General features: G+C 49.7%; 1 protein-coding gene and 1 non-coding gene across 4 annotated transcripts in view; both read right to left on the bottom strand.

The window, feature by feature from the left end:
- Window positions 1–23339, bottom strand: part of NECTIN2 (nectin cell adhesion molecule 2) — an 84107-nt gene that overhangs the window by 14854 nt on the left and 45914 nt on the right. For 2 of the 3 annotated variants that reach the window (XM_035117521.3, XM_035117524.3), the window contains exons 3-5: window positions 20319–20612; window positions 18973–19090; window positions 15695–15843 (exon numbers count right to left, since the gene is read on the bottom strand). In XM_035117521.3, coding sequence (XP_034973412.3) covers window positions 15695–15843; window positions 18973–19090; window positions 20319–20612 — 561 coding nt within the window. Of the gene's footprint in view, window positions 1–12835; window positions 14529–15694; window positions 15844–18972; window positions 19091–20318; window positions 20613–23339 lie in introns of those variants that run through there. The other variant, XM_035117523.3, reaches the window with a different exon arrangement.
- Window positions 2680–2807, bottom strand: LOC118088034 (U6atac minor spliceosomal RNA). Its single transcript, XR_004692899.1, has one exon. It is a non-coding gene; the product is annotated as a U6atac minor spliceosomal RNA (small nuclear RNA).

Below are 23339 nucleotides of genomic sequence, written 5' to 3'. Positions count from 1 at the left end.
GTCCCAGTCTGAAAAATTGGACTGTGTCACAGTGCTTGGTCAGAAAAAAAAAACCTGGGATACTGGGCGTGCCCAAGTCATGCTGAGCACCTGTCAGTTATGAATCCAATGCCTGTGGGAGACCTGCAAGCAGGACCCAAGAAGAAGACAACTTTTCCCACCCTGCGGTTTCCAGTAACTGCTTCCAGCTGTGGAGGCAGAGCATGGCTAGCAGCCACTGATGGTCTTATCCTACACAAATTTGTCCAAGCCTCCTTTAAAGCTACCCAAGTTGATGGTCATCACTGCTTCCTGTGGCAGAGAGTTCCACAGTTTTCACTATGCGCCGCATGAAGGAGGACTTCCTTTTATCCGTCTGGTATCTTCCACTGAAGGTCCATGAGTTCTAGCGTTATGAGAGAGGGAGAAAAACTTTCCCCCAATGCCTGGCATACTTTTATAGCCTTCTCTCCTGTCACCTAACAACAACAACAACAACAACAACAACAACAACAACAACAACAAACAAGCCAGCCTGGTGTAGTGGTTAAGAGCGGAAGACTCGTAATCTGGAGAACCGGGTTCGTGTTTCCGCTCCTCCACATGCAGCTGCTGGGTGACCTTGGGCTAGTCACACTTCTCTGAAGTCTCTCAGCCCCACTCACCTCACAAAGTGTTTGTTGTGGGGAAGGAAGGGAAAGGAGATTGCTAGCCGCTTTGAGACTCCTTCGGGTAGTGATAAAGCGGAATATCAAATCCAAACTCTTCTTCTTCTTCTTCTTTTATTATTTATACCCTACCCTTCTTACTTGTATTTTCTCTAAACCAAAAAGTCCCTTTCCTCATGCAGGAGTTGCTCTACAGCAGGGTTTCCCAAACTTGGGTCTCCAGCTGTTCTGGGACTATGAGTCCCATCATCCACGGCCACTGGTCCTTGCTTGCTAGGGATGATGGGAGTTGTAGTCCAAAAACAGCTGGAGAGCCAAAGTTTGGGAAACACTGCTCTATGGTATTTGTCAGCTACTCTGGGGAATCTTTGATGCGGTGGAAGGGTTGCAGAACGAGATAAAGACCTCCAGATCTTCCTAGCAATTAAAGTAGCTATCTCTGTTTGTGGACACCAGCTGGGCACGGATGCCAACCATTTTCACCATCCTGGGAGTGAGCAGTGAGGTTCAGGGATTATATATATCTCATATTGCATTGCAGGACGATGTTTTGGGCAGCCAGTTCTTTCCAGGACAGAACCTCGGTAAGCTGCGGTTCAGACAAAGTCTTGCGTCTGAGCCGAAAGCAGGAGAGAAGGCCCTAGTTTTACCAGCCAATCAGGTACCGCTGGGGAGGATCATCCCCCTTATCAGATATTGATATATACGAACTGAGGAAACAGATGCTGAAATTGTTCCAAAGGCACCGTCAGAAGGACCTGTCTGGGGAGCTTGTTCATTATGTGATGATGCAGGGCAGAGGCAAGGGAAGGGATGAGTGAGTCAGGGATGAGCTGTGATTTTGAAATGGTCACCGAGGAGGGGGGGTCAGGGAGGGTGGCGTGCATGAGAGTGAAACTTAGCCATTCAAGGAAGGAGAGTGATTTTGAGAAGAAGCGAGGTGGGAGGGAGAACGCAGGCGATTTTTCTAGCCGAGCACGGGAGGTTTCAAATTCCAGAGGGATGACGGCACATCTGCGCCACTCGGTTCCCGCTCATGCCCCCACCACCCCGCCGCCCACAAAGACCCGGGCATCAGCCCACACCTCACAAAAGCCTGTTGGAATAGTCACCCTCCCCGCTCTCCCTCTCCCTTCCCCCACTTTCTCCCAGGCTCTCTCATGCTCCAAAGAGCTGGGAACAAAAGTTTTATCTTATCTCTGTTCCACCCGCCCCCATGCAAAGTCCAGTTTCGCTCTCACCCGCCCCTGCTTGCTGCAGAGAAAGCCTAGTGCCATGTACCCATCCCGATTGAAGGCCACAGTTTAGCCTTAGGGAATCGCAGGCGCGAGTCCGTTCCACCATGGTTAATTAAATTGCAGGGTGGATAAGCACCACCTTTTCGAATCTACATGCCAGTCTGTTTTACTTTCTCCGCCCCCGCCCCAGTAGGATTCCTGTGTCGTTGGCAGCTGCACAAGCGGAAATTCAACAGGGAAAGCTTTTGCAACCCCACAGGTGTAGCACTGCAGGAGAGTGCCCCCCCCCACACCATAGATTTCCAGCGGTTGAGGGGCTGTTAAGGCCACCTGCCCAACGCATGGCATTGCTCTTAGCGGTGGCCTATTCAGGAGAAAAGTGCAGGGACCATGGGGAAGCGATGTGGCAGAGGTCTCCCAGTGCGGATTGTATCAAGAAAAGAGGAGAAGCTAGAGCAGTGGTTCTCAAAGGGTGCGGCATACCACACTGGGGTGGGCCAGAGAGGATGGCAAGTGTGGCGGGAAAATTCCAGAGCAATCAAGGGAATGGTTCTGCGAATGATTCCTGTTCTTACGCAGCTGCATTGTTTTATACTTTCTGCACACCCCATGATCATATTATGAAGAAGTTGCGCTCTGTGTTACAGTTCAAGCACTGGAATCATAGAATTGTAGAGCTGGAAGGGACCGCAAGGAACTGGAATCTTTCAACCAATGTGGGGCTCAAACCCACAACCCAGGGATGAAACGTCTCATTGCTCAACCAACTGAGCTATCCACCTTGTGGGGAGGGGAAATAAACTTGGCTAGATGCCACAAAGTAAGTGGTAACACCTTAACCATATGCATGTCGTACAGGTCACAAGGACATCTTCCATCCTTATCAAGGGGAGAGCTAACCTTCGCTCTTTCCTTTTTGTTTTCCAGTGCATTTTTTGGAGTGAGGAAATTTCCATTCCAAAAGTGTGGCCCCGAGGAAAAAAAGTTTGAGAAACCCCTGACCTAGAGCCTAATACGAGCGGTGCAGGATCAGGCCAATGGTCCATCTGGTGCAGCATCCTGTTCTCCCAGCGGCCAACCAGATACCCGTGGGAAGCACACAACAGGACCTGGGTCGTAAGAGCAACTCTCCGCTCCCGTGGTTTCCAGAAACTGGCATACAGGAGCAAACTGACTCCGACCACCACAGGGGCAGAGCACAGCTATAGTGGTTAGTAGCCACTGACAGCCTTAACCCTCGTGAATTTGTCTAAGACCCTTTTAAAGGCCTCGGAGTTGGTGACCGTCACTGCCACCTGGGGGAGCAAATTCCACCGCTGCTCTATGTAAACAGCCCCACTGGCCTGCCTCTGTTCCCCCCCCCCTCCTTATTATGTTTCGCAAGCTCGTTTCCACTGATATAACCAAAAACTGGGCTTTTTGTTTGGGTCAACAGCCGCACCCTTTCTGAGTACACTTTGCCCTTTAAATAAAATCCCTCTCAGCTGCATTTCCTTAACGGGAAGGGTTCCCTGAGTATCAACCCCACCCTTGGGAATCTCTTCGCTGGTGTTTACATGAAACTAGACAAAAGAGGAGACTTAGCCGCACTTTCAGTCTCCGAGGAACGAGTTTATCTTACTTCCCCAGAGTCAATGCCCGCATCCCTAGCAGGTTGGCTGAAGGGCGCCAGAGTAGCATAATAGCTCGCCGGGAACCTGAATTTTGAGAGCCGGGAAGGTGAGGTTTAAAAGCCTTTGCCTGGCCTCAGGAAAGGCGCTTTTGAAAGCCTCAGGCTGCTCACTTGCAATATGATAATACCCCAGGAGCTACTGTAAGGAGGACTGAGACAATATATATGCAAACAGTTTCTCTCATTATCATTATTATCCCTGCATTCCTCCTCCTCCTTGACTGAAGTCCTGTGCCTGTAATAGCTGTGCCACAAGCTAGGAACGGGGCAAAGGTAAGAATAATAGAATCATAGAATTGTAGAGTTGGAAGGGACCCCGAGGATCATCTAGTCCAACCCCCGGCGATGCAGGAATATGCAGCTGTCCCATGCGGGGATCAAACCTGCAACCTTGGCATTATCAGCATCATGCCCTAACCAACTGAGCTATCCAGCGTTTTCTCCATCAGATGCCTGCAGGAAACCTGGAAGCAGGACCTGGGGCACAAGAAGGCTCTCCTCTCCTGCTGTTTCCAGCCTCTGGTACTCAGAAATATATCTATGCAGAGCAGGAGACGACACTGACATCATACATAGCAGGATTTATCGATGGAACAAGCTGCAACAGGTCTTGATCTGAAGCCAAGGCATCCATGGAAACTTTTCCGCGAAATATCTAACCTGTGGCCTTCTGGATATTGCCGCAGATACAGAATAGGAGGGTATGCTGACTGGCCGGGAAAGTAATAACTGCCTAGGCCACAGCAGTGGAGTGCTCAGAAAACAGGTGAAGCTTTTTAGAATAAGGAGAAAAGGCGTTGGCACTGCTAATGGCTTCATGCACAGTTGCCATCAAAGGCACAGCAGCAGTGGCTGCTATGAAAGTTGGCAACGCTAGGTGTTCATCTTCCCTCCTCTGCTGGCGACTCTTCTTGATACTGCTGTTCCCAGCCAGGAGGGGGAAAAGGTTGGGAATAGTAACTCTGCCAACACTGGGAGACCCCAACCCCAAAGGAACCTAACCTATCCTCCAGCTGAGTTTTATTGCAATGGCAGCAGGAGCAACATGTCGCTGATCATCCCTGACTGCTGGCTGGGTGTTGATGGGAGCCCAACAGCATCCAGAGAGCCACCGGATTTCCAACCCCTGTTTTAGAGGCTGTGGAAAGAGGCTACCACCAACTTTAACACTATTTACTATTTACTATTTACTATTTACTTATTATTATTATTATTATTATTATTATTATTATTATTATTATTTGAACACTTGTCCCAGATTCCGATGCATGGCCCCCTCAGACCTGACTTGTGCAGCAATAAAACCGATAGCACATTTGCAAAGCTAAGCAGGGTCTCATCTGGTTTCAAATTGGATGGGAGACTGCGTGCTCCTGCATTGCAGGGGGTTCGCCCTCATGACCCCTTCCAACTCTACAATTCTATAATAGGCCTAACCACGTTTTTTAAAAAATCTTAACTCCGCACTCACAGCCTGCTTCACGGGAGTGTCTCTGAGCATGTGCAGAGAGCCTGTCTACCAAGTAACCACCTGCTAGGTTCTGGGCTTCTAGGTACCTCTCATTCTTACAGATGGAACACTGGTTCCAGTATGTTTCATTTCGTAACCAAAGCCCGGCCACCATCTCCTCTTGCGTCAACTGAGCCCTTTGTTTGTACATTCTTCTCAGGTGAAAGAAGTAAAACTTTAACTTCAAGCTGTCCTTTCTGCCACTTGCACAAATGTTCTGTCACTTATCTCTCCATGCCAGGATTCAGGAACATCCAGTGCAGCTGAACGTTGTAATATTCAGAAGAGACAAAGTACTTTTTTCACACACTGCATAGTTGGGCTGTGGAACTCACTCCCACAAGAGGCCTGATAACATGGGTTTGTTTTTTTTAAGGGTTTGTCAAATCTGTGGGGGGCAAAAGGCTCTCAATGGCTACTGCCCAAGTTTAGGGCCGCCGACTGGAATTAATGGCAGGGGAGCTGGCCCTGTTTGCTTGTTTTAACGTGCAGGTGAAATCTGCACCCAGTTGTGGGGTATTCAGTCCACGAAAGGACAAGGAGCCCAGACATACCATGGGTCAGTTCCCTGTGTGGAAATTTTCCTACAATATCTGATAAGTTGCCAGGTTCTGTGACCGCACAAGGTTAATTATACCCTGCTATCTTGAGTCGTCTATTAATATCCCAAAACACAGCTATAAGGAAAACTGCCTGATTTCTCGTAAGAGGGCTGAGCATCAACAGCGAATCAGAGCTGTGCAAAGTTAGGCACGTCCTCAAATTTCAATGGGTCTACACAGAACATTGGATACAATGCCCTGCGCCCCTGTATATTTTTAAACTTCCCATAGATGGTAGATCTAGGTAGTTGAGATTCCTGCATTGCAGGGGGTTGGACTAGATGCCCCTTGGGGTCCCTTCCAACTCTACGATTCTATAATTCTATAATAGATCTATTTGGATCTATTGACATCAGACAGCCACCATCACCATGCTCTTTTTGAAACCTTTTTAAAACATACAGTATTTGCTTAGGTACCAGTAAGCTCATCCAAACATGTAGAAGTTACGTGTGTGTTATTTCTTTTCAGGTATGGTTGATTTTAGTCATCTTTTGAAAAGTTGCAATTACCTGTTTTAAATCAACCATTTTTATGTTTTATTTCATATTTTTGTAAACCACTTTGCTGTTTCCTTTCCTTTTTTTCACCTTGGAAAGAAAATATTTGACTGGTTTTGTGAATAGGCGTAGAGGTTTTCTTAGAAACAAGTTGTGTATACATTTGGTTAAATAAATAAAAATAAGTTACAGGTAGGTAGCACCTTAGAGACCAACTAAGTTTGTTCTTGGTATAAGCTTTCATGTGCATGCACACTTCTTCAGATACATTGAAACAGAAATCACCATACCCTTATATATAGTGAGTGAGAGGGAGGGTAGGGGTATTACTCAGAAGGGTGGTGGGAATGGATAATTGGCTGATAGGTGTGGTAAACCTGTTGATGACTCCCAGGACATTCAATACAAGATCTCAAAGTAGCTGTCTTATTACAAAATAATTTCAGAAATAGACTGGAACGAGAAGTTGCTGAATTGCAACTTATTACCAAACTTAAAACCATGGAGAGACCTGGTCTGAATAGAGACATTGGATTCTTATCTCATTATACATGATAAAGTATAATGATAAAGTATAAAAGTTAAAGTGATAAAGTATAATGATAAAGTATAAAAGTTTTTAGCCATCTCACCCCTTGCTTTTTCCTGTAAGACCAATTGCAGTCCTTAACAGTCGTCAACAGCTGTTTTTAGACTACAATTCCCATCATCCCTGACCACTGGTGGTGCTAGCCAGGGATGGTGGGAGTTGTAGTCCAGAAACAGCTGGAGACCCAAGTTTGGGAAATCCTGATCTAGAGGTTCCTCACCAGCAGAGCAAGGAAGTCTGAAAGCCAGTGCCTGATACGGCTTAAACCTCTCAAATTCATAAACAGGGCCTTGCTGACAGCGCACACCCGTTCCAAGACTTGAATTACGCTATTTCTTTCATTTTTTTAAAGGGCTTTGGGGGTTTCATGTGCCCAGTAGGGTCCACACCCCAAAGCAGCCAGGGATCAGGAGCCGTCTCCAAGTGGCCTTCCTTTGACCTTTCTCCACAGAGTCCGACATTTGAGCACTTTTCATTGCCTAAGCAAAAACAGCTGCCACCTCCTTCTTTCCCAGGCTGCAGCCTGGGTGGCGAAGAACCGGAAGAATCTGCCATGGGCTTCGGTGGCAGGCCCTGTCGGCGTGGAAGGACTTAACCCGATATTCACGCTAGGCTTTAAGTGGATCAGGCCCCACAGCGATCCGAAAGTGGATTGGGGCAACCAGTGGGCGAGGGATGAAAGCGGAAACCTAGAGCAGGGCCTTGCCAGCAGGCAAGAGATTAAAACATAATCTGGAGAAGACCTCGGCCACACTTTTGGCAGCTACCTCAGCGCTGCTACCGACACTTGGGAAACATGAATACGTTCTGTTTGCTAACATTCAAGCTGCATTTCACAGCTTGCTTTGAAACAGCTGTTTGAGGGTGGTTCTGAACAAGTGCAAATTAATAGTATTATTACTGCATGTGGAGTAACCTGCTAGGGACCCCCTTTCCCACACAACATGGGCTAACAATGAAGATTACACAGCAGAGAACCTATAGTACTTCAGTCAACTTGGCCAACATTCAAGGGTAATGGGAGTGGGGGATCCACCAACCTCTGGAGGGCCAGAGGTTGCCCACCCCTAGACTAGCACCTCCCATGAAGTTCGAACCCCAACATTTCATTTCTATCGCACATTTAGCATTTGCCTCCAAGTGCTTCAACGAGCCTTTATGGTGGCTCCAGCAATGTGTTACAGACATGGCCAAGAAGACAGTTCGAGCCTTCACAAAGGCTGGGCCTGTGAACGTGTGGCAAAACTCATCTGTTTGAAACCAAGGGCTCATAGCTCACGCTCGTAACCACCGTGCAAGCCGCTTGCAGATGAAGCGCCGGGCTTGCAGGTGAGTGAAAACGAGGCCAATGGCAGGTGTCCAACAGCCACGCTCCGCTGAAGGGTGAAATAAAGATTTATAGGGAAGTGACAGGGGAAGCGAAATTTCAGAAAACTTCCCCAGCCTCTCCTTTTTCTAAGTGTCAGGGCTCTCCCTGGGTGTGTCAATCATACACATCCTGGTGTTACGAGATTGGCAGAGCCACACCAGGGGTGGGGAATCCTAGGCAACCGAGTCAAATGCAACCTTCTTGTCTTCTCTATGTGGCCCTCAAGTTTCTCCCCAAGAAACATCCCTCCCTGGCTGTGATTCACACACCCCGTGAGTGTTTCTGCTTGGCAGATTTTTTAAAAAAATAAATCACTGACATCCCTCACAAATATCAGATTGAGAACGAAGTATGCTATATGAGCATTCACGCAAAGTAAGAAAGTTTGCATCTATCGGGATGCATACATTAAAAGCCCAGTGCTTTGATTTATTTTTCAAATGCAGAGCAGCGAACAGCTCTGCTGCTTTTGAACAAGGTATCCAGAGAAGAGAGAGAGAGAGCAGAGTTACAAGTTCAAGGAGGCGGCTTGGAGGGAAATAAAGTTGCCAGAATCCTAGGAAGTGCAAGTATTTGGGCTGTCAAACCTACAACAAGTTCAGGGGCCCAACTTGCTAAAAGCCACTATTTCCTACTGTGCTATATATGAGAGACTCTCCCATTGGCTCTGGATAGACAAAAGTCAGGCACAACACGTAATATGAGATTTGCTGCCAGAACGTGATGTGATGGCACCTTCTACCTCAGTTCTTTTTTTTAAGAATGGGGTTGAGAAAGGGTTAGGCCCCAGGATGGGAACCTATGGCCCTCCAGATGTTTCTTGAGTTCAACTGCCACCAGCCCCAGACAGCAGGACCCAGTTGTCAGGGATGATGGGAATTGTAGTCCAGCAATATCTAGTCATAGATTCTCTATCTTTTAGGCCAGTGTTTCCAGCAGATTTTGGACTACAATTCCCATCATCCCCGACCAGTGGTCTTGCTAGCTAGGGAAGATGGGAGTTGTAGTCGTCCCCCCCCCAAAAAAAACAGCTGGAGGCCCAAGTTTGGGAAACACTCAAGGTACCAGTAGACCAACCTTTGCCAACCAGACTTGGTTGGACTTCAAGTCCCATCAGCACCCTGCCCAGCACCTGCTGACTGGGGACTGATGGGAGTTGTAGTCCAACAATAAAGGCTAGGTTCGACAACGGTTTGCATGACAGCCTAAGCCAGGGGTCCCCAGACTTACCGAGCGGCGGGCCGGTGCCCGCCGCGCCGACCGCGCGGTGGGCCGGACTGCAGGGGAGTGCACGCGCAGCGGGCCGGAGGGCGGGGGAGTGCGCGCCCGTGCGCATGCGCACACGCACACGGGCGGAAAAAAAATCGGCGGAAATCGCTTGTGCGCATGCGTATGGGCCTCCCCCGACCCGGAAGTGCACCAGAAATGACCTCTTCCGGGTCGGGAGAGGCCCGTACGCATGCGCACAAGCGATTTTCGGCGATTTTTTGCCGATTTTTCAGATCGCCGCTGCGCCGCGCGCCGTGAGAGCGGGCGGCGGCAGCGGGCGGCGGGGGTCGTCGCGGGCCGGATTGGAAGGCCGATTGGGCCGCATCCGGCCCGGGGGCCGTAGTTTGGGGACCCCTGGCCTAAGCCAAACTGAGGGTTATCGAGACTGTGCAGCTCCAGGAGAGCAGCTTCCAGCTGCTTTAAGCTTTTCTTTACTGATGTGCCAAGCCGAGCTAAGTCAAGGTTCGGTGTGCCATGCAGTGCAAACCAGGCCCGAAATCAGGAAAGACAGGCCTGTCAACCACCGCTAGGCCTGCCAGATAAACAGGACCTCTGTGGTTCAGAGGCAGATGACAACAAGAGGGCTGGCGTCTTGACAACAGAGGGGTGTTGGTTGCTTTCATGCCTTGCTTGTGAGCTCTGCCTGGTCACTGTTGGGAAGCAGGCTTCTAAGGCTGGGTGGGGCTTTAAATCCAGTCCGGCAAAGCTCTTCCTTTTGAGCTTAAGACCTCCCTTGCCAAGAGAATTAACCTGGGGTGTCATGGACCCCTCAGCCCTGCTTGTATCATAGGCGCTGTGAATGTACGGTACACATGGAGAAGGAAGTAGGGTTAAGCATTCACTCCACAAGGCCATGCCTCATTCCCGTGCTGTCCTTCCATGCTTTATGTACCTGAGTAGACAACCACAACAAAATGTTGCAGCAGGGAGCACTCCTGTTATGGATTTTTGGCTGGCTGGCCATGCCTATTTTCAGGACACTCCATTTTAACACATTCCTAATCGAGCTGTGGTTTCAGTGCGTTTCCCTCCACACATCCTTAACATTTTTGTACTTCTGCAAACCTTGGGGTTACCTTAGCCTGCCACTCCTCCTCTCTTTTGCAGAGACCCTGCCACTGTTATTTAAAGGATCCACACTTGTGAGAATGAGCTTCCTCTTAGTAGAGATGTTGCTTGATGGCTGCACCTCATCCTGGACCACTGGCTTGGCCATCCCTGCCTGGGACTGATTGTGGAGCTGGAGCCCAATAACACCAGGAGCAGCCCCCCCCCTCCTGTCTGAGATCGTGCCAAGGAATGTGGGTGTGTCACAAAACTCTCCTCAGCCCGTTCAGAGAAAGCTGTTCTCTCTGTAGTTGGGCAGAAGAATGCCGGGAAGGGGTAGATCAGGCCCAACTCTGGCAACAAAAAGAAACCCTGCAAGCAGTCCAGGAGAAGATTTACTCCTGCTTTCACCTGACTTCCAACTCATTTTCTCCCTGAAATGATAGTTAAAGCGGGGGTTTGGAAATCTGTGTTGGTCTTTACTGGCATTTTAGCTTCCACTGAAATATTTCACGTGAGAAAAACACATGTATGTTCCTTTGAAAAAAAAGGAAGAAAATCACTTCAGTGGCGGCGCTTGTATTAAACTGAACTCTTTGTGAGGGGAAAAAATAACCCAAGCTGCTTACAAAGATAAAATTTTAGCTCACTTCCCCACAGAACTGTAGAAAATCATTACATCAATAAGTTGTTGTTGTGTTGTTGTTGTTTTTTATTCATTGGCACAGCCTCCTGTTCCTTTATTGGCAGCCACAGATGTTTAGCTGGTGAGGCTTTTTCCTGGCATGGGGATAAAGTGACCGAGAAAAATTCACAGCTCATATTTCAATGCACCAGGCTGCTGTGGGGAAAACATTGGCAGGGTCTTTTTTTCTTTTTCTTTTTAACGTAGAAATCCTGCCCCAGAAGTGAATGCTACCATCGCTGTGGCCTGTATTCAAAGCAGTCTTTTCACTGCCTGCACCTGCAGTCACAGATGCCTGTATACAGTGCAAGGCACCGTAAACTGCCCTCGGTTTCTCCAAAACAGCACCTGGGCCATACCTGCTGTTCCTGCTTTGAAGGAAACCCGATCTCCCTCCTGGGGCAGACAGGTGGTCATGGAGACGTGCAAAAAAAGGGCGACAGATCAGACCGGTTCTAAACAGCAGGCACCTGCTGCCAAGGAACACCCTCGCCCCGTCCAAAACAATGGGGAGGTATTTGGGAGGCTGGTTTTAACAGTGCAATAAGAGTGAGGAGGTGCAAAGCCCATGCACACTAAGGAAACTATTTTTTTTATTTATAGCACCGTAACGTACCTTTCCTAGCTGAAGGGGCATAGCTGCTTACAAAAGAACAACAAGCAGAGCTCCTGATGCAATTCTCTTTTCTCCTCAGAGCCGTGAGGCCTAGGCAGTGAGATTCTTTGACCGAATTCAGGGAGGAAGAGGGGGAAAGTGTCGATTAATGGAAGGCCGAAATAGGCCACCGGTGCCAGCAACTTTGCCAACCATACTGACATTCAACATTATTAATGAGTATTATTATTGATAATAACAACAACAGGCAGACAGACACACCGCCAGGACCTATTCCAGTCAAGCCTGTGCCATCCCGTAGGGCCAACAGACACCATTCTGCCCTGTGGTAAAAAAAGAGGGGCTGGGAGACAGGGTTATTTGGGTGGGAGAACTCAGAAACTGTAAACCGTCTTGGTGAAACGGCAGAATATAAATCCAGTAAGTAGGAAAACATGTAGAAATTCATCTGCGGGAACCATTTAGAGCAGGGACACCCCTCCCTCCAACCTAGACTACAACTCCCATCATTCCTGACCAAAGGCCGTGCTCGCTAGGGATGATGGGAGTTGGAGTCCGACAGCATCCAGAGAGGCTACGGACCTGAACCACTTTTATATGGCTGCATTTGGGAAGTTTGCTCACAGTACAACAAACAGTTTGTGCCTCCCACTCTGCTCTTCCTTTGAAAATATATCAGGAAGTACCTTGTCTTCCTGCTACCTTTTATTTTAAAAAGTAAACGCAATAGACAGCACTTCACAATAAAGAAGAATCCATGGGATGGGGTTTCGGAGAAGGCCAACATTTTTCTTTCTTCTGCGGATCAAATTCGGCTACGTGAAACTTCCTTTCCCCAATGGGGACTTCCTCTCCCTCTCAGAGGAGAGAGCCCAGTCGCTCAGCCCGAGTCTCTAGGACATTTCGCTTGCAATTAATTTTATACCAAGCAAGGTGGCTTTAAATATTCATGCGGCCACGAGAAGGCGAGGGATTTGGTGTCACCGTGGCAAGGATCCCTTCTGCTTCAGCAACGTAAGGGGTTCCTCACCGCCATCAACCCCCAAACCTCCCCTTGTCAGATAAACCCCAAAACAGGAAGGCAAGGAGAGTTAGGTTTTGATACATCTTTTAATTACACTCAAAAGCGGAGACAGAGCCCACTGGGGGGGACACACACGAAAAAAAACCAAAGTACGAAAATAACTCTGTGCCTTTTTCACAAAGGCGGGGGGGGGGGTATTTACAGAGACTTGTGGGTATGTATGAAGGAGGGGAAAACCTGCTGGTCCTCATTAAGGCACAGCATGGGGGTAGTGCAGAAGAGAAGGGAAGAGGGACCCATCCCCTGAGCCTCCAAACAATTCCACAGGAACCCCCACCCCACCGAAAACAACGCGCACAATGATGGTGAACGATCCAGGGGAGTTTGAGGGGGACGACGACATGGGGCAGGCCGAACTGGGGGATGGACAGACCCCCGGCAAACAGATAAGCCAGTCTTTTGGAATAAAGCAAGGCCCAGGGGCTGGCAGTGCAAGTGGTGCTGTGCCCCCTCTCGCCTTCCCCCCACCCTGGCCTTGTTCCCTGATGCAAAGAAGGGGGGTGAGATCCGAAGAGCAGGCAGGCCTTGTATACCTGTTGAGACAGGCAGGGTGGAGGATGTGCAGAGAAGGGCAAGGAGGAGACAGAATTTTTAGACAGGAGCCTGGTCTTTTCCTCCCAAGCACCAGTCGGGGGGGGGGGGAATTCAGCACCAGCCAAGACCACCCGGTTAAGAGCACCAAAAAGAAACCAGAGTGCGCCATTCGGGGGAGAGAGAGATTAAAGATTGCCAGAACCTAGGGCATGCCGAGCCCAAAGGTCCTTTTTGCCAGAGCCAGGAGAAGCTAGCTGCATTTCCTTCCCAAGCTGCCCCACGCCCAGTTTTTACAGTCAGCTCTGTATCTCCTGGAACACGTACTACAAAAAAAGGAAGAAGTTGAATCCTCTTAAGGCAGCAGCACGCAAAATGTTTCCTGGTGGTCGAAGAAGAGAGACATCTTCATGGTAAAGAGTGTCCTGTCCCCGTCCCCCCCTTTGTTAAAAAAGAAAGCAAAAACAAGTTTCCCCTTTTCGGCAAACCCCAACTTCATGGGGCTCCGACAAAACTCCCCCCGGGACGTGTCTTGCGGCTGCCTCGCCTCTCGGAGGGAGGCTTCACTGCCCCACCAACAGAGTCTGGCCACGCAGGGCCCATAAATTAAAACAAAAACCAAAACTTTGTAGTGTCTCTCTTAAGCATGTCTTTTGGGAAGGCCAACGTTCTCTTCCCGGCATCCTCCTGGGGACGCCGCCGAGGCCGGGCTCACACGTAGACAGCTGTCTTGGATATGATGGAGCCGTCGTGCTGGGACTCCATGTCGTCGAAGTCGTAGCCGTGGTGGGGAGAGCTGAGCCGCAACATGGGGCCCAGCTGGTCGTACTGCTCCTCGTCGCCCTCCAGACGGTGGGACGGGTAGCCGTAGGGCGGGTGGCGCTCCTCGCGTTCATCTTCCTCGTCGTAGTCGTCATCGTCCTCCTGCCCCCTCCCTGGGGCAGATTTGAGGGGCCGGTCAAGTTCGGTGAAGTCCCGGGCTGGGGGAGGAGCTGTCCCGTTGCCAAAGACCCGGGTCTTGGGGTCGTAAGAGCCTTTGGTGCCCTGGTGGCGGTGGCGACGCAGAACAAAGAAGACTATGGCTCCCAGGAGAGCCAGGGCTAGGATCCCCCCCACGATGGACCCGGCCAAGGCTCCAGCGCTGCTGCTCTGCCTCTTCGCCGGCTGGTCTGAGTAAAGAAAGGAAGACGGGGGGGTGGTCACTCAGAGAAAAGTGCATCACTAGACTTTGCCAGCGCTGGGGAAGGGGCAGAGCTGCAGGTGGAGCCGTGGAAGAGCACACGGGCGGGGTCTCAGGGACCCCCACCTCCCCTATCCATTTGGAAGGGTCTTCCTGCAAAGGAGCCCCCTTGCTGTCCGGGGAGAATTGGGACATTAGAGGGTCCAGGGAGTGCTTCTTCCATGCAGGCCTGCTCAAGCATGACGTGGCCCAGCATGTCGCCTCTGTACCTAAAACACACCCAGCCGGAGGGCACAGCCTGTGCCACAACTTACACCCGCAATGCACCCAGTTGATTAGGCCCCGTGGCAGTCCTTGCTTTCCCGTTTCCACAATGCATTCGGCTCTCGGTACATGCACAGTAAGCCCGCAACTTACACAGGAGTTAAAGTTCCGCGGATCGCACCTAAAGCCAAAATCGCGTAGGCTCAACCCTGGGTGGGATTGCCAGTCATTTTCCTTGGAACCCAGACTCCTCTTTCCATCCTCTGTTTTTGGGCTGAATGCACATGATTTAAATGCACGTTAAGTTGCGGGCTTGCTGCATTCCCAAGACGTGAGCATGTATCAAACCATTTACAATACCAGGAGAAGGACGTCATATGGTGTGGAGGCCCCGATTTGGGACTTCCAGTTCTGTTCAGCTCCACCCAGCATGGCCATGATAGGAGCTGCAGTCCAACAACATCTCAAATTTCAGCAAATTTGGTGTCCCCCTGTCCCTTGCACTCCCCTAAATGCATCTCTGGAGGGAGATTCAGGTTCCCCACCCCTAGTCTAAAGATTTCTCCCTGACATGTTAGTATCATGTATACAAGGATTTTTTTGGGGGGGGAGGGGGGAGAGAGGATAACAGAAGCACTCTAAACATCGCATCCTCCATCTCGAACTGAAAATGGTGCAGCCCAGTAATCACGTGCAAGTTCTAAAGCGTTTCAGCTCTCAGCCCAGAGAAGGAAGCACATGTTATATACAAACAGCTGGTCCCCCAAGCAGTTTTTTTTTTTAAGGCAGCAAGATTCCCCATGTGCGCAAAACACCAGGCCACCAGATCCAAGTCTTTTCACCCCAAAGCTCCATGCATACCCAAGAGCATCGACTCCCCACAATTCTTACCTCGGACAAAGATGACTTGGTCTGTCGAAACCTGTCCCACGCGATTGGTGGCCTGGCATCTAAAAGTGGTGTTCACTGAAGCATCCACGTTGCGCACCAAGAGTTTGTCGCCCTGGACCTCCACAGTCTTTGGGAGTGGCCCATTGGCCCTGAATGGGAGCAATTGAGAGAGAGAAGACTTAGCTAGGAAACAGAATCTGGGAAACAGAATAATGGCTCCCTTGTAAGAACCCATTACACATGCCGTGTCTTTTGCATTGAAGGATGCAAGACACCTGTGGGTATACAGCAGTATACAAATTTAATAAATGATAGTGATAGCGATAATGATAATAAATGTATTCCGCTGCTGTGTGAGCTTTTCTCCACAAGCCACGACAATCAGAAACTTTTCTTTTTTAAAAAGAAAGAAAGAAGAGAATGCTTTGAATTTCATACTATACATAAGTGTTTCTTAACCTTGGGTCTCCAGCTGTTGTTGGACTACAACTCCCATCAACCCTAGCTAGCAGAACCAGTGGTCGAGGATGATGGGAGTTGTAGTCCAAAAGCAGCTGGAGACCCAAGGCAGAGAAACCAGTCTAGGACAATCTGAATGCATGGTATAGGGAAGAAGAAAAAGGGCCTATTAGATAGCTACCGTAGGAAATCATCCCAGAGAAGATGGATGAAGACCCTGCAGAGCTCCAGATATTGCTGGACTACAACTCCCATCAGCCTTGACCAATGCCTGCACTGCCCTGGGGCTTGTGGGAGTACAAAAATGTGGATAATACCACAGGCTCCTCATCCCTGCTATAAAGGTTTATATTGTTTTATATTAGGACTGCATGTAAGCTGAAGACATGGAGTAGCAACACATGAGCAAACTTTTCCTGGTGCCACTTTGAGCTTAATTTGGCACTCACTGTTTACACTATCTTATCAGTACAAAACAGGATACCCTTTTTCCAATGCATGCCATGCCATGCGTATGGCCTTGGACTAAACCACAAACTTATGCCCCCTCCTCTTTGCAACGCTTCTCTGCTTTTATCCCCTCGTCCCAAGGTGCTCTACAGAAGGTCATGCAGAACTTGGGAGCCCTGTTTTCCTGGCCCTCCCCTGCCCATAGCCAGAGTCATCTGAGGAGGATGTTTTTCCTTTGGAGAGCCAGAAGAACCGGCTCAGCCTCATTCTGTGCCGAAAGGGGAAGCCGTCTCCCACAGGCTGGAGGAAGAGGCTTAACACAGCCTGCGAGTTCTTTGCAGCAGACTGTGCAACGTTCAACCCACTGAGCTGAATGAAAGCCACCAATCCCACACGTTTTGAAAATGTTTTTGTCTTATTGCAGCCCGAGGCAGGCAGAAAACCCCTGGTGGTTTTTCAAATTAATAATAATAATAGTAATAATAATAATAATCTTCCTAGGGGCAGATGGGGCTTATCAACCTGGGAAGGTAAGCTCATCTAAAAGAAGGAAAACTCTGATCCTAAACCTCTGCTGCCTTGTGGGATATCTTTGGGAGAAGAAAAGGCTGAGAAGTAAACCCTACACAAATCTGGAGTGGAGTCCCTAAGACGGTTGGATGGCGCCTTGCACACCTCCTTCCAGCAACTCTTGTAGCCAAGCCGGTGCAAAATGTATTGCTCTGCCTTCCTTTGGACAACATCAAAAAGGCCAAGAGTGGGGTCTTGTCATCTAGGCAGCCCAGGACCACCAGACACACTGCCCAGGTTTGTGCCCCAGGGAGGTCACGTCGGTGCTGCAAATGCAGCAGTTAAGACTTCACCCCCAGAGGCGCACTCCATTGTCTCTCAAGGCCAACAACAGGCTTCCATTCATGGCTGTGTTTTGCTTAGTGGGTCACAAGCTATTCAGGCCTATCATGGGCGTACCCAGGATCAAAACTAGGGGGGGCGGCAAGGGGAGGGGCCAAGGCACGGAAGGGGAGGGGCCACAAAGTGGGCGGGAACGGCGAACACGCGCTCCGCTGGGCTGTGCCCCCCCCTAGAAGCAGGGCTGGTGGGCGGAGGCGGAGCCCAGCCCAGCGGAGCGCGAGTTCGGCGTTCCCGCCCACCGCGCCGCGCTCCCTGGTTCCCCGCCGCGCTTGGCCTTGCCTGAGGGCGCGCCGGGGAGCTGGAGGGAGGGTGCGGCGCGGCGGGAATGGCGAACTCGCGCTCCGCCGGGCTGTGCTCCGCCTCTGCCCACCAGCCCTGCTTCTAGAGTAGGGCAGCTGCCCTAACTTGCCCCGTGGTGGGTACGCCCTTGAGGCCTATCATAAAATACAGTGGTACCTTGGTTCTCAAACGCCTTGGTACTCAAACACCTTGGAATCCAAACACTGCAAACCCAGAAGTAAGTGTTCCAGTTTGCGAACTTATTTTGGAAACCAAACGTGCTCCGTTTTGAGTGCCACGTTTCCGTTTTGAGTGTTACACTGAGGTCTGTCTGTTTTTGCAATTTATTTTGCGTTTTTGTTTTTGCGGCTCTTTTTGTTTTTGTGACTGTGTGGAACCCAGTTCAGCTACTGATTGAGTGATAGTGTGACTGCAGTACATTGTTTATTGCTTTCATTGTATGCATTGATGGTCTCATTAGAGAGTAAAATTCATGCTAAATTGCTGTTTTAGGGGTTGTTTTCAAAAGGATTAAAAGGAACGGATTAATCCATTTTGCATTACTTTCTATGGGAAAGCGTGCCTTCGTTTTGGAACACTTTGGTTTTGGAACGGAATTCCAGAACGGATTAAGCTTGAGAACCAGGCTACCACTGTAGATGTAATTGCCAGGAGCATCTTGCATTGAAAAACAAAAGCAGCAAGTTTCTAGTTCTCATGGACACACAAGTAAAGCCTGGGAGGAGGGCGGGAAGCCAATACTCACTGGGCATCTTCTAAAGAAGCCTTCTCCAGCCAGGTGCATTGGATTACAACTCTCTTCGTCCCCCAACCTGCTGATGGTTGTGCTGGGTGGGACTCAAAACATGTGGTTAAAAACATCTGGGGAGCTGAGATGACCCTCCCGGGCAGATGTCCCAAATAGTGCAGGGAGAACATAAGGTCACTCAGTGCAGGTCCTCCCTCTTGAAATCAGGAACTGCGGCACATGGAAAAGCCTTGCATCAGCACCACTCCTGAGAATGTGCAGGGATGCACTTCAAAGCTCATCAAAGTGCAGAAGTCCTAATTAGCCAGCTTCAGGTGAATGCGTCCGTGGAAGGGCACACTTGAGGGGCGGGACATGTGTACTGGCTGGCGGTGGGTGGGAGAGAGAAAGAAAGAGGTTTCAGACTCACGTGCTCCAGGTGAACTCGGTGGGCAGAGGGTTCCCCTTGGCGGTGCACTTGAGCATGGCCTCGTTGCGGCTCAAATACCAGTTGTCGTCATATCCCTCTATGGTGACCTCAGGAGGATCTGCAAGGAGAAACCAGATAGGATACTCCCGTCTTTCTTGGCGGCGGGCACTGAGAAGACGCACAACCCCCTGCTTCTTCTTTCTCCCCCAGCCAAAATTGCCTTCCTGCGAATATCCCACAAACTCCATATTTTCCCGCAAGCACTTTCCTCTTTGCTTTCCCTCCCCTACAGCCAGGAACAGCATCTGCTATCTCCCCGGGTCCTTTTCTCAGTTTTTTCACCTCCCAAAGAGCCTTTTATTAGCTATAGTTCTTTCCCATTCTGCTTCTGCATCAGAATTGCCTTTGGGTGTTTTAAATGATTTCATCGCCTGTGGGTTTGCCGCTCTGGGCAGCTTGGGAAGAAAAGGTGGGATATAAAACACAACCTCCAGGTATCATTCCCCTCCCGCCTTCAACATGCCTCCAAACTTGTGCTCCAACCACTAGGCACCACTCCGCTACCCAAAGCTAGAGATGGAAACCAGGCATCCTAGTTTCCCACAGCTTGCAAAGCGATGCCTTACTTCAACTGCTCCCCCATCCCACCCCCCACCCCATCTCAGGTGGTAGCGAATACAGTGGTACCTCTACTTACGAATTTAATGCGTTCCAAACACATATTTGTAAGTAGAAAAAAATTGTAAGTCGAATCCCATAGGAATGCATTGGGAGAAAAAATTTGTAAGTAGAAAAAATCCTATCTAAACCGCATCCAAGATGGCGGACGGAGCTCCATTCGTAAGTAGAGTTATTCGTAAGTAGAGGTACCACTGTAATAACAAAAATAATTTCCGAGATCGTTCAAACCAGCATTCAAAGACCAATCCTCATTCCCCTTCTCCTCCACATCCCAGGCCACTAAAAGTATAGGGTTGTAAGTTTTTCCAGGGTCAGGAAATAAGAGCAGAAAAGCAAAGGCTGTGTACAAACCAAACATTTAAAGCACATTCTGCACCCCCTCCAGAAAAAAGAACCCCTGGGAACTATAGGTTACCCCTCACAAGAGCTACAATTCCCAAACCCCTTAAACTGCAGTTCCCAGGGGTATTGATGGAAGGGGACGGAGAACGGCCTTTAAATGAAAGGGGTGTGTGTGTGTGTGTGTGTGTGTGTGTGTGTGTGTGTGTGTGTGTGTGTGTGTGTAGTCAACATCTCCTGGGCTCTCTGAGCAGCGTTTTCCTCTGCAGGGGCCCACCTCGCGACCCCAGCCACCTCCAACCCCAAAGCCAGGCCGCACCACTCACACAATATTGAAAGCACCACCGGAAGAGCTTCTGGCTGTGGTTGCGTCTTGTGCTCCACAATGCAGGTGATGTGCTGCCCGTTGGCTTCCTTGGTGGGCACCATGCGGTAGTAGCTGGTGACGGTGACCGTGCCATCCGCGTTGGTCACCTCCGAGACGGTGGCGTTGCCGTTCAGCCCCGACTGCCACGTGATGCGGGCTGGCGGCTTCCCGCTGGCGGAGGTGCAGACAGCCACAGGGAGTTCGAGGTTGCTAGCCTTGACCTCCTGGGCTTCTGCAGTGTTTGTGGGCTTGGCTGGAAGAGAGGCAGAGGTTGGGGATGAAACAGAGTGGAGGGGGGGGTCTGGACTGTGCTACTTTTGAATTGCGGGGAGAAAGAAATCTGAGTGCATGTGTTTGAAACTCCCTGGTGTCCTGGGGGAGGGGGGAAAACTTCCCTCCACATAGAAAGCTAGCATGTCAGGGATCAAATCTTCTCCACCAACTGATTTTTTGGGGTGGGTGGGGGGGGTTCTCCTCAGTCAAGGAAGGTTGAAACATGCACTCCTCCCCCCCGCAGCCAAAGAAAACGGTGGTGTAATGGTTAGAGTGCTGGACTAGGACCTGGGAGAGCAGGGTTCGAATCCCCACTCAGCCCTGAAGCTCATTGGGTGACCTCGGAGTCAGTCACCATCTCTCGGCCTAATCTACCTCACAGGACCCTGAGGATGAAATGGTGGCCGGGGGGGGGGGGGCGGGGAGGGAACCACATGCAACCCCTTGAGACCCTTGGGAGATAATGGTGGTAGACAAAGGTAATACAATAAAAATGATAAATAATAAAAATAAAAACTCTCCCAGTTGATTTGACTGTACGAACTGGCGTAGTGCAGTAAACAGGGTTGATAAAAGGAGTGACTCCGAAATTAATTGTTCTCCATCTGGGTGCCAGAATTGAAGTGCCCTTTGCCTGTGCCTGGAAACGCAATGAACTGCCTAATAATAGGACGGCTCTGTCAAGGCTTCTGCTATTCATACTGGAGAAAGGGATTTAAAAGAGTCTTTTCCCACGTCCTGATTGGCTCAGATCAAGGGGAGGAGCTGCTGTTGCTGGCTCTCGTCACCCTTTCCTCAGTTCAAAAGCGTGCCCTCTGTTAAGGCCTATTGGCATCGAGTAAACATGAGACCTCCGTTCTGGCGACATTTCGAACTTTAGCTATTGCATCGGAAGGACTGCCGCTATCTGTAAGATTCCCTGCAATTGAGGGTCATTTCCTCCACTACTCCACTGCAACACTTTCAAGCTGTTATGATGCCACTCCTGGCTCTAAAGTAATTGAATTAGTTTGGATTTCTCTCCTTCCGGTAAAGATGACGCTGGCAGGAGAAATCTGGGCGAGGGGCGAAAGTTATGCAGATGTTCCCACGGTCCGATTGGTGCAAGTTTCCAAGGTTTCCCCATCATCATAGGGGCTAGAATCTCCGTACAGTAATCTTAAAGGATTTTTTTAAAAAATGGACTCTTGAGTGCTCCAGGCAGAAAGCACACATGTCTGGTTTATAGCTGTGCAGATTCCTGCACTAGAGCATTAGAATTATGAAGCCTTTATGCAGTCGTACCTTGGAAGTCTAACAGCTTAGCTCTCGAACGTTTTGGCTCCCGAACGCCGCAAACCTGGGAGTGAGTGCTCTGGTTTGCGAACTATTTTTGGAAGCCAAACATCCAACAGGGCTTCCACAGCTTCCGGTTGGCTGCAGGAGCTTCCTGCCATGCTTTGGTTTCCGAACATTTTGGAAGTCGAAATGTACTTCCAGAAACAGATTCCATTCAACTTCCAAGGTACGACTGTATATACAGTTCAGCAATGTCTATACATATGTGGCATAGCTTATTCTGGTCTTGCTACTCACGAGGAGGGGCAAGGCAATAAATCCCCCACAACCCCACCTCCAAAAATATCCCATTATTCTACCACCTCAAACCACAGTCAGCTTTATGCCTTCACATAGATTTTGAGGCCGAAGCATCTACAAAAACATGCCCCCCACCCCACCCCGGTCTTTTAAAAATGCAAACCAAGAGCTTTTGTAAGCAGGATTTGTCACCCAGCTCCACACTGCGCTGCTGCAGAAATCACAGAACACACAGCCCTTCTTTTTTAAAAGGAGAAACCCCTCAGAGATAGGTCATCCAAGGAGCTCTCAATCTAATGAGACCTCAAGGTAGAAAAGATGGGGGGAGTGGGAATCCCCCAACCCCCCAGGAGGTCCTTGCATGCTCAAATTAAAGGCGAAGAGAGTCCTAAATGACAGTCCAGCGACTTTATTGCTGAGCCATGCAAGAAAACTGCAGTAATTTGAGCACGAAGCCCTGTTGGGTCTCAGTTGCCCAAAGCCCTTTTGGGTTTGTTGGTTTTTTCCCCCTTGCTGCAAAGCAGCCTATTAGGTAGGGACTTATTACCGCTGTTATTACGCTCCCTGGTTGCGGAACATTACAATGAATTGCCCATAATTAATTCGAGGAATCGGGACACGGCGCTACCTCACAACGCAGGGATGCGCGAGCCGGGGAAAGCATTTAAGAGGCTTGGTTCAGAAATGGCCCCGAGGAAGCAATTTAAAAATGTGCAGATTCCCCTCCCGTCAGAATACTGCCAGATGCAGGCAATTTGCATCTCCAAAAATAACAGGCGGAATGAGCCAGAGTCCTACTTCCCAGTTCTGTGAAGGACAGATCAAGACCGGGGGGGGGGGGGGCAGCAGAACTCCACAGGCCTAACCAGCACCTTGCACGACATCACCCAGAATATTCTTCAGTGTGGTGGTTAGAGGGTTGGCCCAGAAGCCTAACTTAGGGGAAGGCTCTGGGCTAGATCCCTGCTTAAGTCTCAAAACTAACTAGTTGACCCCTGTCCAGGACTAACCTGCCTTATGGGGGAAAGGGCATGGAGAAAGAAGCAGCCCATTGCAAACTCAACTCCCCAAACATCCCATATACAGCCATACCTCAGAAGTCGAATGGAATCCGTTCCGGAAGTCCATT

This window comes from Zootoca vivipara, chromosome 6 (genome assembly GCF_965207765.1).
Source record: "Zootoca vivipara chromosome 6, rZooViv2.hap1.1, whole genome shotgun sequence".
Taxonomy (NCBI): Eukaryota; Metazoa; Chordata; class Lepidosauria; order Squamata; family Lacertidae; genus Zootoca; species Zootoca vivipara.
This window is presented reverse-complemented; position numbering and strand designations above follow the sequence as displayed.